The 21,569-nt window shown below is 30.6% G+C and overlaps 1 protein-coding gene across 1 annotated transcript in view; it reads right to left on the bottom strand.

Moving 5' to 3' along the window:
- Nucleotides 1-872: 872 nt before the first annotated feature.
- The window catches only part of LOC127557134 (multidrug resistance-associated protein 1-like), a 90,017-nt gene continuing 69,320 nt past the window's right edge, over nt 873-21,569 (bottom strand). Inside the window, exons 19-28 of the mRNA XM_051990572.1 lie at nt 20,648-20,802; nt 17,807-17,962; nt 16,224-16,423; nt 10,950-11,076; nt 8,080-8,181; nt 6,608-6,751; nt 5,137-5,295; nt 2,221-2,387; nt 1,593-1,787; nt 873-1,416 (exon numbers count right to left, since the gene is read on the bottom strand). Of these exons, the coding sequence (XP_051846532.1) occupies nt 1,308-1,416; nt 1,593-1,787; nt 2,221-2,387; nt 5,137-5,295; nt 6,608-6,751; nt 8,080-8,181; nt 10,950-11,076; nt 16,224-16,423; nt 17,807-17,962; nt 20,648-20,802 (1,514 nt within the window). The 3' untranslated portion in view covers nt 873-1,307. The remainder of the gene's footprint in view (nt 1,417-1,592; nt 1,788-2,220; nt 2,388-5,136; nt 5,296-6,607; nt 6,752-8,079; nt 8,182-10,949; nt 11,077-16,223; nt 16,424-17,806; nt 17,963-20,647; nt 20,803-21,569) is intronic.

The following is a 21,569-nucleotide window of genomic DNA, read 5'->3' as shown; positions in this document are numbered from 1 at the left end:
AATGTAGTGTCCCCAGAGAGGGAAAAATAATTGATAGAATAACTTGAATACAAATGAAAAATAATTGTTTATTTTTCTTGGGGATTTTTTATCTGTGTTTTCGTTTACTTCAAGACTTAAATGGAAATGTGTTTTGTATGGCTGCATATAAATAAAATCTAGATCAAATTGCATGCCTTCTCAATGAGGGGAAGAGGAGAAGAAAAAGAATTTAGAACTCAAAAAGTGAATGTTAAAACTATTTTACATGGAATTGGGAAAAATAAAATGTAAAATCATATCCATCACATTAACCCTGATTAATGGATGGTACTCATTATTTACTAAAAATGAAATTCTCCCACAACTAGTAGAATATGTTGACTCTTGGTATTCTAAAACACCATCTTTCAAAGGCATTTTTAAAGCCTTTGCTTTAGTCACTTGAAAACTGAGGGAGTTATTCAAAAAAGCTAAATGATACTACATCAACCTATTCAACATATAAAGGACTGCTTGCCATCTGGGGGAGTGGGTGGAGAGAGGAAAGGGAAAAATCAGAACAGAAGTGAATGCAAGGGATAATGCTGTAAAATATTACCCTGGCATGGGTTCTATCAATAAAAAGTTATTTAAAAAAATAAAAAATAAATGATACTACATCTTCCCTGGATATCCTTGCTTTTATTAAGCAAAGTAAATTTCCTTCGTTCAGTTACTTATTGAGTGCCTTATTTTGTCCTGACACCAAACCTCAATTAAGAGAATACTGGGTCAAAGTCACAACTACACTAATAGTGTCAAACTTAAATAGAAATGGGGCCATGTTACCATATGGAAGAATCTAGAAACCATATATAAGGATCCCTGTATGTCACATATAACTTAAAAAACACATTTATATATTTCTTTATTAACATATCAACACATTAAAATCAGATAGAAATGCCATTTTAATCTGGTTTGGACAGCATGTGAGTGACACCACTGGTCTGGATTTTAGAAAATGTTAATAATGTACAATATTAAACTGAAAAATATGGGTGCATGCTCCCTTCCAAAGCCTTGTAATTTACCAGCATATTTCATATATTGGGTATGATCCAATTAACATACTAGTTTATATACATACACTCAAGGTTCCAAGTAACATAGCATTATATATCATATGTATGTGTGTGTGTGTCTAAGTAATGTATAATATATTAGATGGAACTATGTTGCATTTCTCTAATTTACTATTCAATAGGAAATAATGTAGTTTAAAAATATTTTTTTCATAAGAAATGATCAATAAAATCAAATTATTTATGTTCTAGATCCATATCTTATAAAATTCCAGATTCTTTTACTATTTCAGAAAAAAGTCCTTTTTGACGAATCAAATTCTGAGGTGTTTCAAATTCTATAATTCTTCCAGAATCTAGCACAAGTATTCTGTAACAAGAAGAAATAATAATGAGTAAATAGATCATCAATTATTATCTGCTTTCAGTCTTATGAATATAAAAATATTCATTTGAAATAAACATTATTTATCTCAGTTTAAAAATCCAAAATTGTATTAATTAGCTTGAGTAAGTTACATTGACTTTAAAGAAAATGAAACATACCTTTCTGAATCCATGATACTATGCAATCTATGGGCTATGGTCAATATGGTGCAGTCAGCAAATTCCTTCTGGATTGTGGACTGCACTAGGTTATCTGTCTCATAATCCACAGAAGCTGTTGATTCATCTAAGACAAGAATTTTTGTTTTCCGAAGCAATGCACGAGCAAGACATACAAGCTGCCTTTGTCCAACACTGTGACAATAAATTTAGTTGTCATTTTGATGCTTTGATAGATATCCTAGATCTTGGTAATCCCTTTTAACCTTCAAAATTTTGTAATCTGACTTTTTAAAAAAACTTCCTTCATTTTTACTTCCCTTTACTTTGAGAAAGAAATAAAAGATATACTTGCTTTCCTTTTCATATGAAGGAATTTCCTTTTATCCTGATACTAAATGCAAACTTGCTTACTGTTTTTGATGATACTAGTATTATGCATCCTTAAATGCTCACAGTTTTAAGAAAAGATAGAGAAAAAAATCATAAGCGATGATAAGTGTTTATCTACTCAAACTGTTTAGGCCGTGGCTGCTATTTTGCATCTTGGATTTCTTTATTAGTGGGGTGCTATTGACAGTTCATATGAACTTGCAGCAATATCAACTCAGCCCTTTTTTATTCCTACCTGAGGTTCTCACCACCTTCAGAAATCTCATGCAGCAGCCTCTTGGGAAGAGATTGCACAAAGTCCTTTAAGTGACATAGTTCTAGTGCGTCCCAAAGTTCATTATCTGAATATTTTTCAAGTGGGTCCAGGTTCATTTGGAGTGTGCCAGAAAACAAGACAGGATCCTTTGAATAATACAATATAATTGTTATCAGAGTAAGGAAATCTTAAAAAGAACAATGAAAATCTAAAATAAAGATAACAATTTTCAAGCTCATGTTATATGAGAAAACAAATGGGCGAATGAGGGTAGATTTAAACTACAAATGTAAATTTAAATTTGTTACACATATAAACTAACATTATATAATGCAATATAATGCATTATATATATAATATATAAACTATAAAGTTAAAGGATTTGTTATGGAAAATTGTAATTTGGCCTAATTAGAAAATCAGTTCTCAGCAAAATATTCCTTTCAAGAGTTACAAGTGTTAATCAAATTAGCTTGGCAGGAAATTCCCAAGCACAGAGATATAAAGCTATTGACACAATGACAGTAATTATACTTAAAATTATTTTGACTGGTGGTGATATTATAAAGGCATGCCTCAATTAATATTATCCAGGCAACTTCCTCTAGTGCTATAAGTAATTTGTTTGACTTTGTAGTCACTTTTTAAACTTGTTAATGATCAACTTCCTTTGACTGTGTAGACAACGAAGTAAGGTAAGGATCGAGAAAATCAAATATTGATTTTGTATTTTATATTTGCTTCCATTCTATAATTGATTCTATTCTGTAGCTGACTGAGCTATGTTTCTTTGTTTCTGAATAAAGTTCAGAAATTCACAAGTCCAGAAGTTCAATTTTCCTTTCTTAGTTAAGTTTAAAAGTTGTTTCCCTATAAATCACTTTAATTGCAAAAAACCCACTTACTTCTATAGAGCTTTGCATAACCATGGACAATTAAAGGAGATCTGTTACCTTACTAACAAGAGGTATTATTTCTGTTCAACTAATAAGTAGATGAATTCTATCTAGCGAATCAGTCTTTCCAGATAACAGGACAGAAGGAGGAGCTATTGCCAGTCCCAAATGTCCAACCAATTATATTATTTTTGTCACCTTTAATCCTTCAGATTGTGTAACCAATCATTATTTTCCATCTTTGATAGTTAACGTTCTTTGTTCTCTTGTATTTCCCAAAAGTATATGAAAATTACTAAGTCCTACTTTATGGTCTTTTTGCTGACTGAGGAGTCAGGGGACGACTTTGATAGATAATTGCTCAACTTACCAATAAATTAAATGTGCTTGGAACTTTGTGCGTCGTTTTACTTTAATTTTCAAATATAGTAGGCCTTGAAAAATTCAGAAGTGAATAATTCTACTTAAGAGATATCCTAATACCATATTAGACTACCAAATATAATTTAAGTTAAAATGCATTCCTATTTTTTTCTTTGTTGTCTCTACTTCTGAATTTTTAAAGTCAAAGGATTCCATATGCAATATGTAGATCAAGTATTTTAAGTATCAAAGGTGTATATATGTTTACAAATATTTATATAAATGAGAAAATTCTTACAAATGCATTAATTGATCTGCCCAGGGTCACACAGCTAGTAAGTGTTTGAGACCAGAGTTGATCTCAGGAAGATGAGTCTTGTAGACTCCAGGTCTTGCACACTATCTACTATCCTACTCAGCTGTTATGTGGCTTCCTTTATGTCCCAACTAAAATCCCTCTTTCAAACGGAAGCCTTCCCAACCCTTCTTATTTTCCTATATAGTTTGCTTGTAAATAATAATTTTCATGTTTTCTCCCCCATTAAACTGTAAGCTTTTTGAATGCAAGCACTGTGTTTTGCATCTTTTTGAATACCCAGAACTTAACACAATGCCTAGCACATAGTATAATGTTGATTGAATTTTAGATAACATTTCTGGAGCTTGTATAAGTATAGATCTTCAATATTTTCAGAGTCTTTAGCTTTTCTTTCCTTAGACTTTAGTAACTTAATTTCTGCTCTTATTTAATTTAATCTGAATTATAGGAATGAAAGTGGAGTGTTGTGTGTGTGTGCCTTTGAATATTGGAGGGAAAATGAAGAAGTTATGGAAAGCCCTTTGTAAGATTGAGGGACCACTTTGTTGAGAGCAGTTATTAACATTAAAATTACTATAAATCAAGTCAAGTGGTATGAGGTATTCTCTTGGTACCTACATGCAAGCTAGAGGAAAAAAGGAGGGAGAATTCTCATGTAAAACATCAATAACATAACCAAAAAGGTAATACATAGAAATTCACTTCCTTGGCCCACATGAAGTGATTCACAAATTCATTCTACTAAATATAGGGGTTTTTGTTTCAGTTTAGGTTATCACTATCTCCCTGCTTAAAATCACTCCTGTTTATCCATGAGCTGATATGGGAATGCTTTTAAAAAGTGTTTCCAACATGTTTCTTATCATCCCCATATGATTTCATTTATTTAGGGAATTCTACAAGTGGAAATCCCATCTGCATTTTAGGTAATCAGTTATAGTTTCAAGTTTTAGTTGAAGAAAAGATTTGTCCATAGTTGCAAAATAATGTGTCAAGAATCATTTAAACTTGGGATTTTAGGACTTGAAGGTCAGTTTTCTGTGCACAATCACTAGATCTCCTAAAAGACCCAGACAACTTCTCACCAGCCAACCCATTAAAGACACCTCCCCATATCAAATCAGAATGATTCTTCCTATTTCCATGCACTATCTCCTCTTTAAACATTCGATTCATGAAATTATCTTTACATATTTATTAACACAAAGTTAGGAATACTTATGACAAAGAGAAAATATGAGCATAAACACTTTTACAGTACTGAGTTCTTATGCTTAGAAGTACATCCCATAGTAAACCCCGTACTATACGTTTTACCTGTGGAATAATATTAAGTTTGCCACGTAGGTCATGAAGTCCAATAGTTGATATGTCAATTCCATCAATAATAATTTTGCCACTTGATTTCTCTACAATTCTAAATAAGCAATTTGTCAACGTTGATTTACCAGCCCCAGTTCTTCCTACAATTCCAATCTGTAATGGAATAAATAGGTTATTAAGAACTGCTCACGTTTTTATTTTTTGAAAGAAAATTCTTTCCATTAAAAATTAATCAAAATTGCTTTCAGGTCACTAGAATCCTATGTTTGTGCATTGCAATCATAATCTATTAAATATGGGACTACAAAGGCATCACATAGTTAACACTTCTTCCCCAAATGACTATCATAACCAGATAATAATTTATCTATCTGAAAGGTTATGATTATAGCTTTCTAATTATTCTTATTTCTTATTTTTAAATCTCCCCCAATTTTCGGTATGGACTTTTGGTTGTTATACCAAAAAAATCCTTACATAACAGATTCCTAAGTATGTGCCTTCCAAGAGACTCCCTCTTTGTCAAAAAAATTTAACCCTGTCCACCTTTACCCCTCGTAGACACTCCAATACTTTAGTGCTGCATGTTTGTGTAATTCTCTTGACCCAAATTGTAGTTCTCTTGTCTCAATTAAAGATCCTTGTTTTTGTTACTGTAGGAGTCTTCTTTATTTCAAGTTGACACAGTTTTATCCCTTGTCTCTCAAGCAGGCACCCAATATCCAGTAAATTTTCCAATAAAAAGGAGAGTCTTATGAAAATGTGTTTGAGTCCTCAGTTATATTAAAGTTATAACAAGACTAACATCTACCAGATACCACTCTTCCTCCTTCTTCCTCCCATTATAGGTTAAAAAGTAGAATAAAGTCAGAACTTGATTCCAGATTGTATGGCAAGGCTCAAATTTTGCTTTCTTTGACAGAGTTTTCCAGTTACTTCTGATTATGCTGACAAGACTTTTTGATTACCTATGGACACAAAAAGTCCTACTCATGTCAGATCAGGACATCTTCTACATGGTGGATGTCTAAAAATCACTCACCATATGCTGGCCTACTAAACAAACTGCGGGGAAATGACAGGGATTGTATCTTTCATTGTCATTCTGTCTTTCATATCCTCTCTAAGTAAACAGTTCAGTATCATTCAAGTGCATCATTTCTTCCCAACACTTGAACCTGAAGAAGAGGTACCAGGTTTATCTTGAATACAAATGAATCTTTTCAGAGAATTAAGGTAGAATAGAGCATGTACTTCAAAGAGTAATTTAATTTAAAAGACTTTGAGTTGTACAAAGAAGGAAAAATAGATTAGGTTATTTATGAAGAATGAACAATCAAGACACATTTTAAAATGTATTTTCATGATATAAGAATCAGAGGAAGATGATTTCATATTTAAGACCATTTTATATTTGAGTCATTGCAAACTTAGTGATTGAAAAAAAGAAATATAAACATATTACCTTTTCTTCACTGTGAGTTTGGAAAGTAACATCCTGCAAAGCTAGACCAAGATCTGGGCGATAACGAGCTTCATAATTTACAAATTCTACTATCCCTTTATCAGGCCATTGTGATGGGGGCCTTTTAGTCTTTACCCATGGTGCCTAAAAACAATGAAAGATAATTAAATATATATTAACGACAATTTAAAAATGACCCACTCTTCCCAAATGCCTTTTTAAAAAAACACTTTAGTAAATTTTGAAACCAGATATCTCTTATTATTATGTTTTGCTAGAGTTTTAGCTTTCAATCCAGGTATATACATTACTGTCCATATGTGTTTAGACAGATCCTCCAAATTAATGTTTAACAAGTATGAAATTTTCTTACTTTCTAAGAAATATCAAGGAGATATTTTCTACCATAATGGAATGGAATAAGTTTCCCTCTCATATTGAAGTTCATACTATGTACTCTATTCCACCAATGTTTTGAAATCAAAGACATACTTGATAATCCTTTTAGATTCTTTTAATTTAGTCGGGTATTTTAGTATTTTCCTGAGCTAATTTAGTGATAGGAATATTAATATCTGATTAGCACAGGGCTTGATAATTAGTAGATACTTAATAAATTCTTATTGATTCACTATGAGAGGATTTAATATTACTCTATTACATATATAGATATAATTAGCAAAATAATAATTTTTTGAGATTTGAAAGAACTATGAAAAATAGAAATGGAAAAATGGAAAAACTATTATTCTAAGAAATGATGGACAGGGAAGAATACTTTAATTCAAATAGAGATGATATAGACAAAGAATCGCTACACAAAGAAAGATGCCTGGATTTCTTTTAATATAACTGTTATCAGTGATTGCTGTATCTGAAGATTTTTGATGGAGAACCTGGAATGTGGTGACTTCAAAATAGAGACTTATAATGATTTGGTTTCTTCTCCCCCACTATATATATTTTTTTCCTATGTATACATTTTGTGATTTCTATCTTGCTCTGGGCTTGGATAAATGGCTTCATATTTAGGTTCATTATGAACTCATATTTGGTGGGGAAGAAGTCAAGCCTTGAATAAAACAGGATATTGCTTACCCTTATTAATAAAACAATAATCAGAAGTCATTTTGAATCTAAAAACTACAACCCCTAGACTAATAATATTTAAGGAAATAGATAGATATAATTATAGCCTTTTATTCCTCTCTTTAAGGAGAGCAATGACCAAACTTCCAGCTCTAATATACTTCCCGTCCTGGCAGGAATGCAGTTCTTTCTTGAATAAAGGTGGGAAGAGAAACAGTCTAGAAATGTCTATTCTGTTTCCCACTGAGTCATACAGGACTACTCTTATGAAATATTTAAGAGATAATTTTGCTACATTTTGATAAATTATTTTTTATTCCTCCAAATCCAATGAGACATATCTGTGTTGTTATATTGCTTGATAAAGTATTTGGAATGCTCACCTCTTTCTTGATGTTTGTATATTCAAAAACTCTTTCAATGGAAATTGCATTGGTTTCAATTTCACATGATTTTCGAACCCAAAAGTTCAAAGATTGAGTAATCTGAAAAAAATTATTTTTTTTAGTTTGTTTGACATGTATACATAAATTGTCTTTAAATATCAGATGATACAAATAATGGATTTCAGAGGGAAAAAAGAATAAAAGACCATAATAAACTAATAGTAAGAGCTGCCATTATTACATAGCACTTTATGGAATATAAAATATTTTACTTCCTATTTAATACTTATAGAATTCTTTACAAAATGGATAGCAAGATATTATTACTGATAAATATTGAGTATTTTCTCTGTACAAGCTATTTTTAGATAGCTGCTATGGAAGCTATAAAGATGTGTAAACTGTGGTTCTTGTATTAAAGGAATTTATAAACTAATGGTGGGAAATGGTAATTACACAATATACAATATAGAGCAACCGATATTACTAAGAGGAAGTAGTACAGTAATAATAAATAAATGAGTACTTTAAACTATAAGGAAAGACTTCATAAAGGAGGTAGCATTTGAGTAGAGCTCACAAAAGATTGGTAGGAGATGAGAGAAAGGAACTTTTAAGCAGCTTTTCTTGGTTTAGAATCTATTCCCTCAATAAGGGATTTCCATATTTCTTCATGATAATTTACTTCCAATTCAGTTAGGTATTCCCAATTCCTACTGAGGTTTTATGCAGATAAGTGTCTGGTGGTGTTGGTATGATTGAAGTTTGTGACCTAGAGGCAAATCAATTGTTTCTATTGGCCTTTCTTTATGTAGTTGTAAAATAGTTTTTCCCTTTCAAAGGTATGAAGAGCTTTATTTTCACTAGAAAGCTCTTCACCTTTAGATTTTAATTTCTCTCTTTTTTGTGCCTTTCCAACTTCACTAATTTTAAAATGAATGCAGCCTTATTTGTTTAAAGAAATAGTAGGAGATTATCTGTGGCCAAATTTTGATGAATTTAGGATGCTAGGTTATGGAACTTGGGTTTTATAAATGTTGTAAAAATTGTATATTTAAATTGTATATATAAATTGTAAAAATTGTATAAATTGTATAAATATTGTATATTTTTATCAAGTAAAATATTGGTAAACAATTGAAAAATTTTGAGTAGAGCACAATAGAATAGAGATGTGCCTTTGGAAGATTAATTGGGTAGGGATTTGACCAGTAATTGGGGTCAACAAACCCACACAAAACAAAGAGAATAGTTAGGAAGCTATTTCATTAGTATAGAAAAAAGGTAATTAGGGCAGTAATAAATGGAAAGGAAGGGATAAATATAGTTCCTTTCCTCAAAATCTTGGGAAGTAAATGCAGTCTTTCTCTCTATAAAAGCTGAATATAGGCAGAATTGTCAAAATGAAGTCCTGGGTACTGACTTGCAACAATAATGCTGACTAATGTTGCTGGGTTTTTAAAATTACATTTATGCAAAAAAAATTTAGGAAATTACATAAACAAGCTCCCTAAGAAAAAATCTCCAGGGTCAGATGGATTTACAAGTGAATTCTACCAAACATTTAAAGAAGAATTAATTCTAATACAATTTAAACTATTTGGAAAAATAGGTAAAAAAGGAATCCTGTCAAATTCCTGCTATGATACAAATATAGTACTGACACTTAAACCAGGAAGAGCCAAAAACAGGGAAAGTAAATTATAGACCAATCTCTCTAATGAATATTGATGTGAAAATTTTAAATAAAATGTTAGCAAAGAGATCACAGCAACTTATCAGCAGTATAAGACACTATGACCAAGTGAGATTTATGCCAGGAATGCAGGGCTGAGTTCAACAGCAGCAAAACTATTATCATAATTAGTCACATCAATAATAAAACCAACAGAAATCATATAATAATCTTAATAGATGAAGAGAAAGCCTTTGACAAAATGCAGCACCTATTCCTATTAAAAACACTAGAGAACACAGAAATAAAGGGAGCTTTCCTTAAAATAATAAGCAGTGTCTATATGTAATCAAAAGTAAGCATTATTTGTAATGGAGAGAAGCTGAACACATGCCCAATAAGACTGGGATGAAAAACGGATGCCCATTATCACCACTATTATTCAACATTGTACTAGAAATGTTGGTTTTAGCAATAAAAAAGAAAATCAAATTGAATTAAAATAGGCAATGAGGAAATAAAATTATCACTCTTTGCAGAGGAAATAAGGCTATATATAGAGAATCCTAGAAAATCTTCTGAAAATCTACTTGAAACAGCTTTAGCAAGGTTGTAGGAAATAAAATAAACCCACACAAATCATCAGCATTTTTATATATTATTGATAACGTCCATTAGCAAGAGATCAAAAGAGAAATTCCATTTAAAATAACTATAAACAAAATAAAATATTTGGCTGTCTACCTGCCAAGAGAAACCCAAGGACAATATGAACACATTTACAAAACATTTCTCACACAAATGAAGTCAGATCTAAATAATTGAGATAACATCAATTGCTCATGGGTAGGCTGAGTTAATATAATAAAAAGGACGATTCTGCCTAAATTGGTCTACTTGTTCAGTGCCAAACCAATCAAACTGCCAAAAAAAATGTTTTCATAGAATTAGAAAAAAATAGCAAAAAAAGAAATTAGGGAATTAGAACTATTCTTTGATAAATTATCTCAAAATAAACCTAGAAATTGATATCAAAGTTATATAGAATTGCTAATACTTAATTTTACCTAAAATTTGACTTAAATTTCTTGAACTAGTTGGATAGACAAATCAAAGAAAATCCTGTTTTAGTCAATCATCTATATTTGCTCTTTAGAAAACTTCAAACTGCCAAAATACTATCATTACTGACATTTAATGCATAAGATATGATCAAACCAACTGTTGCTGAGTCCATTGCATCTCCTGCCAGCACAGCAAGTAATGCAGCAAAGAAAACCAGTAAATTGCCAAGGAATTCAAGTCTGACAGAGAGCCACCTGCAAAGAAAATGGTAGTCATCAATGGCAATAAATTTAGAAGAGTATTAAAAAAATGCTACTACAGCTCATATGATATCTGACATTTGACAGAGTAGGAAGCATTAATTTTATTTTGGATCCAATTCATTAAAAAGAAAGAAAATTAAAATCTATTTTTGTTTAGATTTTCTTTATGAATTTAAGAACATCAACAAACATGGATGCTTCAGTGTAAGATGAAAGAAAAAAATAGCGTTCTTTGAAACTAAGACCTTCTGTTATATGTGATTTGGGTTATTTTCTTTTATGCAGCTTTTTTCTTTACAAATACAATTTTGAAGTTATTTTTTAAACTTCAAATAGAAATTGAGCATGATAATTCCAACACTGCCTGACTTATAGCTCACTGATCTTTCATTTTCTCTTTTCTTCTTTCTCTTCCCCTTCTCTCCTCACTTCTTTCTTCTTTCCTTTTCTGTCCTCTTCTTTTCCATTTCTTTTATTCCCTCCCTTTAAAAGTACCACTTATGAAAATTGCTTCCCACTTCTCTCTTCTTTCCTCTCCGAGCCCTTACCCATCATCACAAAAGAAAAGCAAACGTCCTCCCTAATAACAAATAAATATAATCATGTAAAATTAATTCACATGTTGGCATGTCTGGAAATGTTTTCACTTTGATTCTCCATTTTTGTGCCCCAAAATGGGAAGCACTATTGATCTCTGTCTTCTGAAGTTGTAATTGGTCTCTGTTTTGATCATAATTCCCAAGTATTTCAGAGTTTTTCTTCACAACATTATAGTCCTTATATAAAATGTCCTCCTAGTTCTACTTATTCATCATGTATTCACGCCTAAAAGTTCTCAGAATTTTTTCTGATTCTATTCCTTGTTCATTTTTTTAATGAGTAAAAAATATTTCAATGCATCTATACATAATAGTTTGTTCAATCATTCCCTGTTTTGTTTTTTTTTTTTTTCTTTGCTATGGCAAAAAAGTGCTGGTATAAATATTTATGTACACACAGGACCTTTCCAGTGGTATGACAGTATATGTCAATTTGTGAGAGCTGATTGTTTAATTTTTAGTGTGGGCATGTACATCTTAGAAATGGCCAAATATTAAAGATTGTGGGTTAATTTATTAATTTTTATTTTCTAGACTTTAGAAGAAGTTGGAGAAAATGTTAATAATGAAGATTAAATTTAAAAGTGTATTATGTATGCACTTTCCTCTTAGACAGCTACTTGTTAAACATTTACCAGCAGGATGGATATTTTCTCTCTTTTTGGGGGGTCTCTTTGAGATTTAAGATTAGTAATAGTAACATTAGGTCAAAGGATCTTCAAAATTTTGTGACTTTGGTGGTGATGACAGGAGGGGGAGAGGAACATAACTCTAAATTGCTTTCTAACAGTACATTTGTGTTCTTGTTTTCCAGCAATCCCTCTAAAATTGTCATTTTCCTTTTTTTGTCACCTTTACCAAGTTGGTACACATAAAGTATAAGTTCAAAGTTGTTTTAATTTATATTTCTCTTATTATTAGTGGCATCACATTTTCTATATATTTCTTAGTTACTTATTTTCTTTTGAGAACTGAAAATTCACATCCTTCGACTGCATATTAGGGCATGCTTTTGTTATAAATCTCTGTCAGTTCCTTAAATATCTTTGATATCAAAAGTTTATTTGAGAAATTTGTTGCAAAGGTTTATTCCCAGTTGGCTGTTTCCCATCTTATTCTAACTGTGGTGATTTTGTTTGTGCAGAAATTTTTCAATTTTATGAAATCAAAACTATTTTCTCTCTTATGATCCTTTTTATCCTTTATTTGATCAAGAAGTCTTCCCTTTAGACAAAGTTAGGGTATATCCTCCCCTGCTTTAATTTGTTTATGACATTTCTTTTTATTTTTTATACATGGAACTTATTGTGAAAAATGATATGAAATGTTTGTCAAAACTTAATTTGTGACATACTATTGGCATTTTTGTCAAATAATAAAGTTTTTGTCTAGAAGTTGTAGACCAGTCCTTGTTTTAAAACACAGACACACACAGACACACACAGACACACACAGACACACACACACACACGCACACAATGTTGCCGTCTTTGACTAATTCTAGATTTTGTAATCCAAGGATACTCATTTTTTAAAATCATGTACTAATTTGGCTGTCTGAAAAAAACCTGTACACTCTTTCTCAGAGTGTTTATTGCCTACATTCATAATTGTAATAAATGCTAATTTTCAATTACATTTTATTGAAAATAAAAATTTTTTCTTATCCAATTTCATATGCCACTTAAAATCTATTTATAGACCTCTTATCTGATCTATTCTCCTGATCAACTTTTGTATTTTTTAATCAGTACCAAATTTTAGTTTTGATTATTTACTACTTTATATTATCTTTTGTGACCTAGTATTGTTAGATTTTCTTATTTCTCATGCTTTTTCATTTTCCTTTGAGATTCTTGCTCTTTAATTCTTATACTTTGGAATTATGGAAACCATATTGATTGCATATTGTGACTCAGCTCTGCATCTAGCTTAGTTTGCTTTAAATTAAATTATGGTTCCAGTGACAAGAGGAGAAGGCCTGATTCTAATTTATTATGTAATTGGCATGTATTGCTTAATAAGTCTATAAGAGCAGAAGTTTCATCCTTTGTTTCCTCAGTTATTTCAGATGTTATCCCTCATCACAGTCACTGAAGATATAAATTTTTGTAGAAAGCATCATTACTTTTATTGTCTACCTTTATTTAGGTACTTCCAGTAATTTTCTATCTCCTGTGATTATTTTTCTGTAACTAATAGATTTTGTTGATAATATAAAGTGATGTTGATGGTTTGTGAACTTATATTGTATTATTTACCATTTTTACTTCCTCAATTTCTTTTGCTTGCTTTATAATTTTTCAACAAAAAGCATTTTGTATTTTATTTTTTTTCTTTATATTCTGATATAATTAAGAATTTCAAATTATTTTGTACTAAGCATAGGCTATTGTTTGTTTTCTTGATAATGAAACAACATTGCATTCCTCCCATAAATTAATCTTAGTTATAATATATAATCTATTTAAATTTTATTATAATCTCTTGGCTAATATTTTAATATTTATGTTTGTTATGGATATGAGATTTAAAATTCTCTGTCTCTTTCTAAGTTAGGTATCAAGGATCCATAAAAACAGTCATGTAATATTGGAATTAATTATTCTTTAAATGTTTGATAGAATTCAGTTGGAATTCTACCTCTTTGCATCTCTCATTCCATTTTAAGAACTTCTGTTAGGGCTATTCATTTCTATCCCTGAGATTAGGTTATTCTCTTGTTTTTGTTTATAAAATTTTATAAAATTTTTTATAAAATTTTCCCTAAGTATGGATTTGGCTACACCCTAAAAGTTTTAATATATTGTCTTACTTCTATTATTTTCTTTAATGAAGCTATTTCATTTCCTTTTTTCCTTTGACCCATCAATTCTTTATCATTAAATCATTTAATCTCCATTCATGTTTGAATTCTTTCTTTAAAAGCCCTTCAATAACGATAATTTTTATAATGTGATCAATAAAATGTTTTTACTTTTCTGCATTTGTTTATGCTCTAGTACATAGTCAGTTTTTGTAAAAGTCTTATTCAAAACTGAATGTTTCCATTCAATAATTGTCAGCAATCTAATTTTCCAAAATTCTATTCTAGTCCTTAATTTCTAATTTTTTATTTCTTTTATTTTTATTCTTTCTTTTTTTCCTGTTAGATTATTTGGAAAAGACTAAGAGAGACAGACTGTAGTTCCCAAACATAACAACTAGATACCATTTTCTCTTACAGTACAGTTATTTTTAAAGCACTTAAATACTATGCAATTTAGTGTATATATTTGTCAAATATTGATATTATTTCAAGACCTAAAAGTTTGATCATTATATAGTTTTCTTGCTTATATCTTTTTAAGTGTGAATATTTTAATGTTTCTTTGTCTTAGATCACAACTATTATCCCAACTTTTTCTTTATTCATCTGGAGCAGGAATCAACAAACAACTGCAGAGGGTCAAATTGAGCTTTTGAATTAAAAAGGATTTTTACACTTTTAAATATAATAAAATTCCATTTAAAAATATAAAACCAAAACAAAACCATTCTTGAAATTCATATAAAAACAGGTGGCCTAAAGACTATAATGTGCCAATTATCAATGTAAAGTATAACCAGTTCTGCTATAGCTGTTCAGTTAAGTTAATGTGAATTTTTTTTACTGTGTTTTTATAAACAACAAATTGTTAGATTCTACTTTCTAATTCATTCCTTTTACTTTCTCCATTTTATGGCATCTAGGTGATGTAATACATAGAATTTGGAATCAGGAAGGTGAATTTTAATACTTTCTCAAACACTAGCTCTTGTGTGCTACAAAGTTCCAATGAGCAACAAAACACAACTGAGGCAGGGATCTAAGCTGTAATTGATTTCTTAGGGAAACTGATGGTTCTAAAGCAATCAGGTCTAAGATCTTCCTCATGGCCTAGGATCCAGTTGCTTAGGGCCAAGGAATTATATCCTCTTAAAAAAATACCTCTAATTTATATTTATATTATATATATGTTATTGAGATGAGAACAGGAAATAAAGATGAAGAATGTCTCAAAGTACTGTAAAATTGCTCATTTTGTTATTCTTAATGTGAGTTTAACATTAAATGAGGTTTATTATCCTTTTTATTTTGTATTCTAGAATCTGACTAATAAGTCTAAAATATACTATAGAACATCATTGGTTTTATTAATGACATTAAATTTATTTTATCCTTTGATTACAGTCTGATCTATATTGTTTTTTTTTCCTACATAATAGGAAGTAAATACATTTTTTGGTATTTCACATAGTGTTTATGTATAGTCTACTAAATATCTCCATAGTATTTTATATATTATATATAGAAAATAATACAGAATGAAGTAAATGTTTTTATTAATTGTGCAATTTCAAAAATCTAGAAATAATTAGGGCTCTAATATTTAATATTATTTAAACATATTATATAAAGAATAATTTTTTTCTATTCTTTCAGAAGTTGGTAGAAAATATGACAAACAGGAAAGTGATTTGCAATAGATTTCGGTGGATGTGATTGTCCATCCTTACCTGTTTGAAATGATATTGTTGTAGAAGCAAACCAAATTTTCATTGACAACATCTCTGTGCTGGCTGATGAATCTCTGTTGGTGTCCAAAAGCTCTTATTGTTGATGCTCCTGACAAAGTTTCACTGAAGTGTGATATAATAGGAGAACGGGATGCTCCTGCTAATCTCCGGATTTGTCGAGAACTTGGGATATAGTATCTCTTATCAAAATCCACAAAGTGGAGGTTAACAAATTAACAAAAACAAAAATTTTTTGTGTTAAAAAAGAAACAACTGAAAGAATTCATTTGAATATTAGTTTTGCTGAAAGGTTCATTTTTAAGCTAGGTATTATTTCTATACTCCCAACAACACATTTATTGTGCTTGCTATTCAGAGGATCATGTGAAAAGTGCCATGTTATTTTTAAATACTTCTTACAAAAACCTTAAGGCTTATTTAGTTTAAATCTCTTAATTTTACTAATTCATAAAATGAGACCCAGAGATATTAAATAATTTATGAAAGACTACACAAGGACAGTTAGTGGAGAAGCCAGGACCAGATCCAATTCTGAAGGGCTCTCCTATATATACTGCATTGTCTTCTCTAACAAGACATAGTTTCTAGATCTCATCATCATAGTTCCTTTTTTTCTGGTTGATTTGTGAGTACCCTCCATCTATATTATAAACAGCTCCCCTCTTTTCATTCCTCTTATCAAGAGACACAGCAAGTGTCTTTTGTCACTAGTTGCTTTACTGTGCTTTCTCCCCCAATCCAAGTATTTTTAAAGGTTTGTAGCAAAATAATAATTATTCTTGTTCTGTTTGATTTCCAAGTTCAGAGCTGGAGCTCTGATGTCAAGAAACTCTTTCTAATAATTAGTAGCCTTCCCCTCACTTGAGGTCTTCAAAATGAGGTTAATGCAATGGATTCTTACATTAAATATGTATTGAATTAGCTAGTTCTTGAAACTGCTGTCAATGCAGAGGTTCTGCAATTCTGACCCACTACCCCAAAGATGTTAATTTAATCAACTTTAATTGTATGTATATCCCATTATACTGAAGCATAGGTTACCTAATTACATCTATTGGAGGACAAATGAAGACATATTTAATCCAGAACTAGCCATTGGCAAAATTTCAAAAGATTGAAGCATACATTTAACATCCCCATCTTTCATCAGTTACATTCCATAGTTTATTGAAAAAGCATAAGTATTGGAGATATATGGTGAATTGTTGGTAATTGTGTGAGGCAAGCAAATATTTTCCACTTTGGAGGATTGGAAAAAGTATTGTCCAAAATAACCCTAACATAACTTTATCACTCTCATTCCCTTCATCTATGACTTTGTTTTGAAACAATTAAAACATAAAATTTTTGCATTATATTTAGCCTTACATTATTCTCCCTATATATTTTAAGATCCAAGATTTGTTATACTGTTATTCCAACTAGAATTCTAGTAGACAAAGTAGACACCTTTCTGCTCTTTGCCAAGTTCTAAAAGAATCAGAGACTAAGAGGGATTTTAATATGCTAAAGTAAATTGTGTATTAGTGAGATTACAGAAAGCTAAAAATTAATCTACTTACTTGTATAGTGAAATATATGAATACAAGAGGGATCATTACAATAATGAAGAGTGGCAAAGCACCCACAATCACTAAGATTGTTCCAAGAACATCCAGTGTACAGTTTATCCAGGTCCGTAAGTAATAATGGAAACGCATATCAATGATAAATATGTCCTAAAAAGTCAGGATATATATTGATTTATCTCTCTCAGTTTTTAAATTAAATATAAAGCAGAAACATTAATGTAATAAAAATATTTTTATATACAATTTTGTTGATGATTGACTCCATTTCCCCTGTTCCCTTTTGTATCTTTTTTATTACCTTCTGCCCCACTTCACTCCTACCATTACAAAATAATAGGCAAATGATCATAATTAGACAGCTTGTAATTTTAAGGTATATTATGTCATTCCAGTTTTAATAATCATAATCTGGCAATCTCCACAAAAATAGTTAAAAACTTCCACAATGAGTTTCCAAAATAATAGTTTACCTAATTAGCACACATGAACTAGTAGGCTTACTTGCTCACTACTAGATGTTACATGATGGCTAAAAGGCATCATTTACTAGATTTGGATCAATTGATAATTGTGAATGAAGTTGGATGTGGTTAATCATATAATTAAATTCAGATGCCTTAAACACTGGAAAAAAAGTTTTTACTCTCTCCTTTGCTATTGAGTGTATCGAGTAATAATAACTAACATTTATATAGAGCTTTAAGATTTACAAAGCTCTTTACAAATATTTCATTTTATAATTCTAACAACCCTGAGAGTTGGGTGTTTTATGATCCTAATTTCATACATAAATTAATTTGAGGCAGACAGAGATTAAGTGACTTTCTCTGAGTCACACACCAATTGTCAATCAAGTGCTACTTAGAGCAGGTCAGATAGGCTAGCTGAAGCAGCAAGATATACTGGGAGAGAAAAAATATAGAGCACAGGTAGGGACCCTGCCACCACTTTAACCACCATCTCCTTTCTCTAAGACTTTAATGGAAATAGTGCAGGAATCTGAACTTGATGCCTTTGTAATAAAAATTCATCCAGTCAGTACCTTCAGCTATCATTCTGGGAAGCTATCTTTATGATACAAAAACAAAAACTGATATGATTTTATCAGTAGAAATTACATTAAAGAAGAAGCATTACATTTGTTTCATCACTGTACCCTACAGACAATGGGAATTTTTTCTCTGACTTATAGTTGAATCTGCTTCTTATGCATATTGTCTTGCTTCTTAGGATGTGAGTTTCTTGCAAATAGAAACTGCTTTACTTTTTAATTTGTGCTCCCACAGTGTTTTATGAATACTTAACAAATGCTTTATTAATTCACTGAAGTGTTGGAATCTGGGCCATAAAAAGTCTACAATATTATGAAGTATTACTCTTCTTATCAATTGACCAAATGATTACTTGGATGCCCACTTTTTGAACTTTGTAATATGGAAACTACCCTGTACAAAGGGCACTAATTAGTTATAATTTAAATACACTTAATACACATGGAGACAAAGCAGACATCTTTCCCAAGTAGACTGGGGGTGGTGATGGAAGCTAACATTATAATACATGGATAAATAAAATTTTGCTATGATTTAATAAATGAATACGGAGAATATTGAAAAGTTTTATGTGAATGATTACAAAGTGAGGTATATAATGGCTACAACAGCATAAATGGAAATAATACCAACAAAATCAAAACTGAATTCTATGCAAGTGTGTGTGATGAGTAACCTTACTACCCAAAGAAAAAATGTAGCTCTTTCATTTCTTGGCAAAGATAGAAGAAATTATGAGTATAGAATACAAAATAATACTTTTCAACTTGTTTGATAAATTGCTTAACTTTTAAAAATATTTTCTTTAAAAAAATTTTTGGTTTAAAAATACGACCCTCTATTACAAGGAGAAGAAATAGGTAGAGAAATAAAGATGATATAAAAGCAAAATGTTATTAATAAAATATATCTAATATACTTATTGAGCAGAGAAGGTACTTTGTTAGACCAAGGATATAGACAAAAATTTTTCATTCTCTTACCCAAAGGACTAAAATTCTACTTGCCATCAATAATACATTCTTTTGGATATGTTACACTTTTAGTGCTTTTATTTTTTATAAAATTGTCTATTCTATACTACATGATTCCTAATGTACTTTATTTTAACATTTACTTTAAAAAAATTTGAGTTCCAAATTCTCTCTGTCCCTCCATACCCTCCCTCATTTATTGAGAAAGTAAGCAATATAATATGTGTATTTTTAAAAGAAGTGTCATTAAAATATCCTCAACTGAGTATAAACAAAGATCCTCCTATGTTACTTTTCTTTGAAGGTGTACCTGAGTACAAACTCAGGTTTTGTAAGACCATATTATAAGAGTCTGGCAGCTTCTACAAAACTAGCATGACTTCAGTTACAGTTGCAGTGGTAGACCAAATCTGCTAAACAAGAATCAGCTCAGTACTTGCATATGTAGCAGTTCATCATTAGTAGGATGACCATTAGGTAAAGAATTCTTATGGCAGCTCAAGAAACAAATTAAAATACAAAGTGATCCTCAGTCCTATATGGCCTCCTTTTGCTTGTCATTGTGGTGGAAAAGAGACACAGGATGCTTAGAATCATATTCTTCTGAGACTACATTTAAATATCAGTGTAACCATTGGATCTATTAATCTGTCCAATAACTGAGTCATTAGTTTTCTTTCAGCTATTACAAGATCCAGAACTTGGAATATTATGGCTCTCTACTGCTAGCTAATAGAAATTTCCAAATGCATCAACTTCAGATAAATTGGCTTTTCCTGTAAGAAATGTTTTGTGATATAACTCACCTTAGTAAATCGGTTGATAATCTGGCCAATGGGATTGATTTCAAAAAACTGTAATGGAAGATGCATCACACTGTCCAGCATCTGATGATGTAATGTTTTAGAAGCAGCAAAGGCTCCATTGTTTATGATATATGATCCAAAACAGACAAAAAAACCTATTAAATAATTTGTTAGAGGAAATCTCTTCATCTGTCCAGGAAATATCACACATCTGCACTTAGATAGAAGTAATTTTGTATGCAAAGTTTCAAAAGAAATGTTTCAAAGAAATGTTAAACAGTTTTTATTTAGGCTAGGCACCCAACAGTCATTTGCTTAAGGTATATATATTTGGGTAAAACAAAATAAAAAGTGATTGGTAAAAGATATATTAGAAACAATACTTTGTTGTTCATAATTTAAAATTTTTATTTATTCAGTATTTTATTTTCTTTCAATTACCTGCAAATATTTTTTTAACATTTGTTTTTAAAATTCTGAATTCCAAATTCTTTCCATTCCTTCCTCTTCACCCCCCCCCCATTGAGAAGGCAAGTAGTTTGAAATAGATTATACATGTGTACTTATGCAAAATATATTTCATTATTAGTCATATTTTAAAAATATGAGCTCCAAACCCTCAACTAAAATACTTGTTTTTTTTAAGTTTCTATATTCAAACACCACCAGTTCTTTCTCTGGGGATGGATAATAGTTTTTATGATAAGTCCTTCAGAGTTTTCTTAGATCATTGTATTGCTGAGAATAGCTGTCAGTTACAGAGGATCATCTCACAATATTGCTATAACTTTGTACAATTATAGATGAAGAAGTAAGGGCAGAGAGAATCAGTACCTTGCCCATAGTGACACAGTTGCTACATAGTATCTGAAGTAGGATTTTTATCCAGGTTTTCTTGACTCCAAGTCTAGCCCTTTAAATT

Source organism: Antechinus flavipes, chromosome 3 (genome assembly GCF_016432865.1).
Source record: "Antechinus flavipes isolate AdamAnt ecotype Samford, QLD, Australia chromosome 3, AdamAnt_v2, whole genome shotgun sequence".
Classification (NCBI taxonomy): Eukaryota; Metazoa; Chordata; class Mammalia; order Dasyuromorphia; family Dasyuridae; genus Antechinus; species Antechinus flavipes.
Note: the sequence above shows the minus strand (reverse complement) of the source record. Positions and strands in the feature narration are given on the sequence as shown.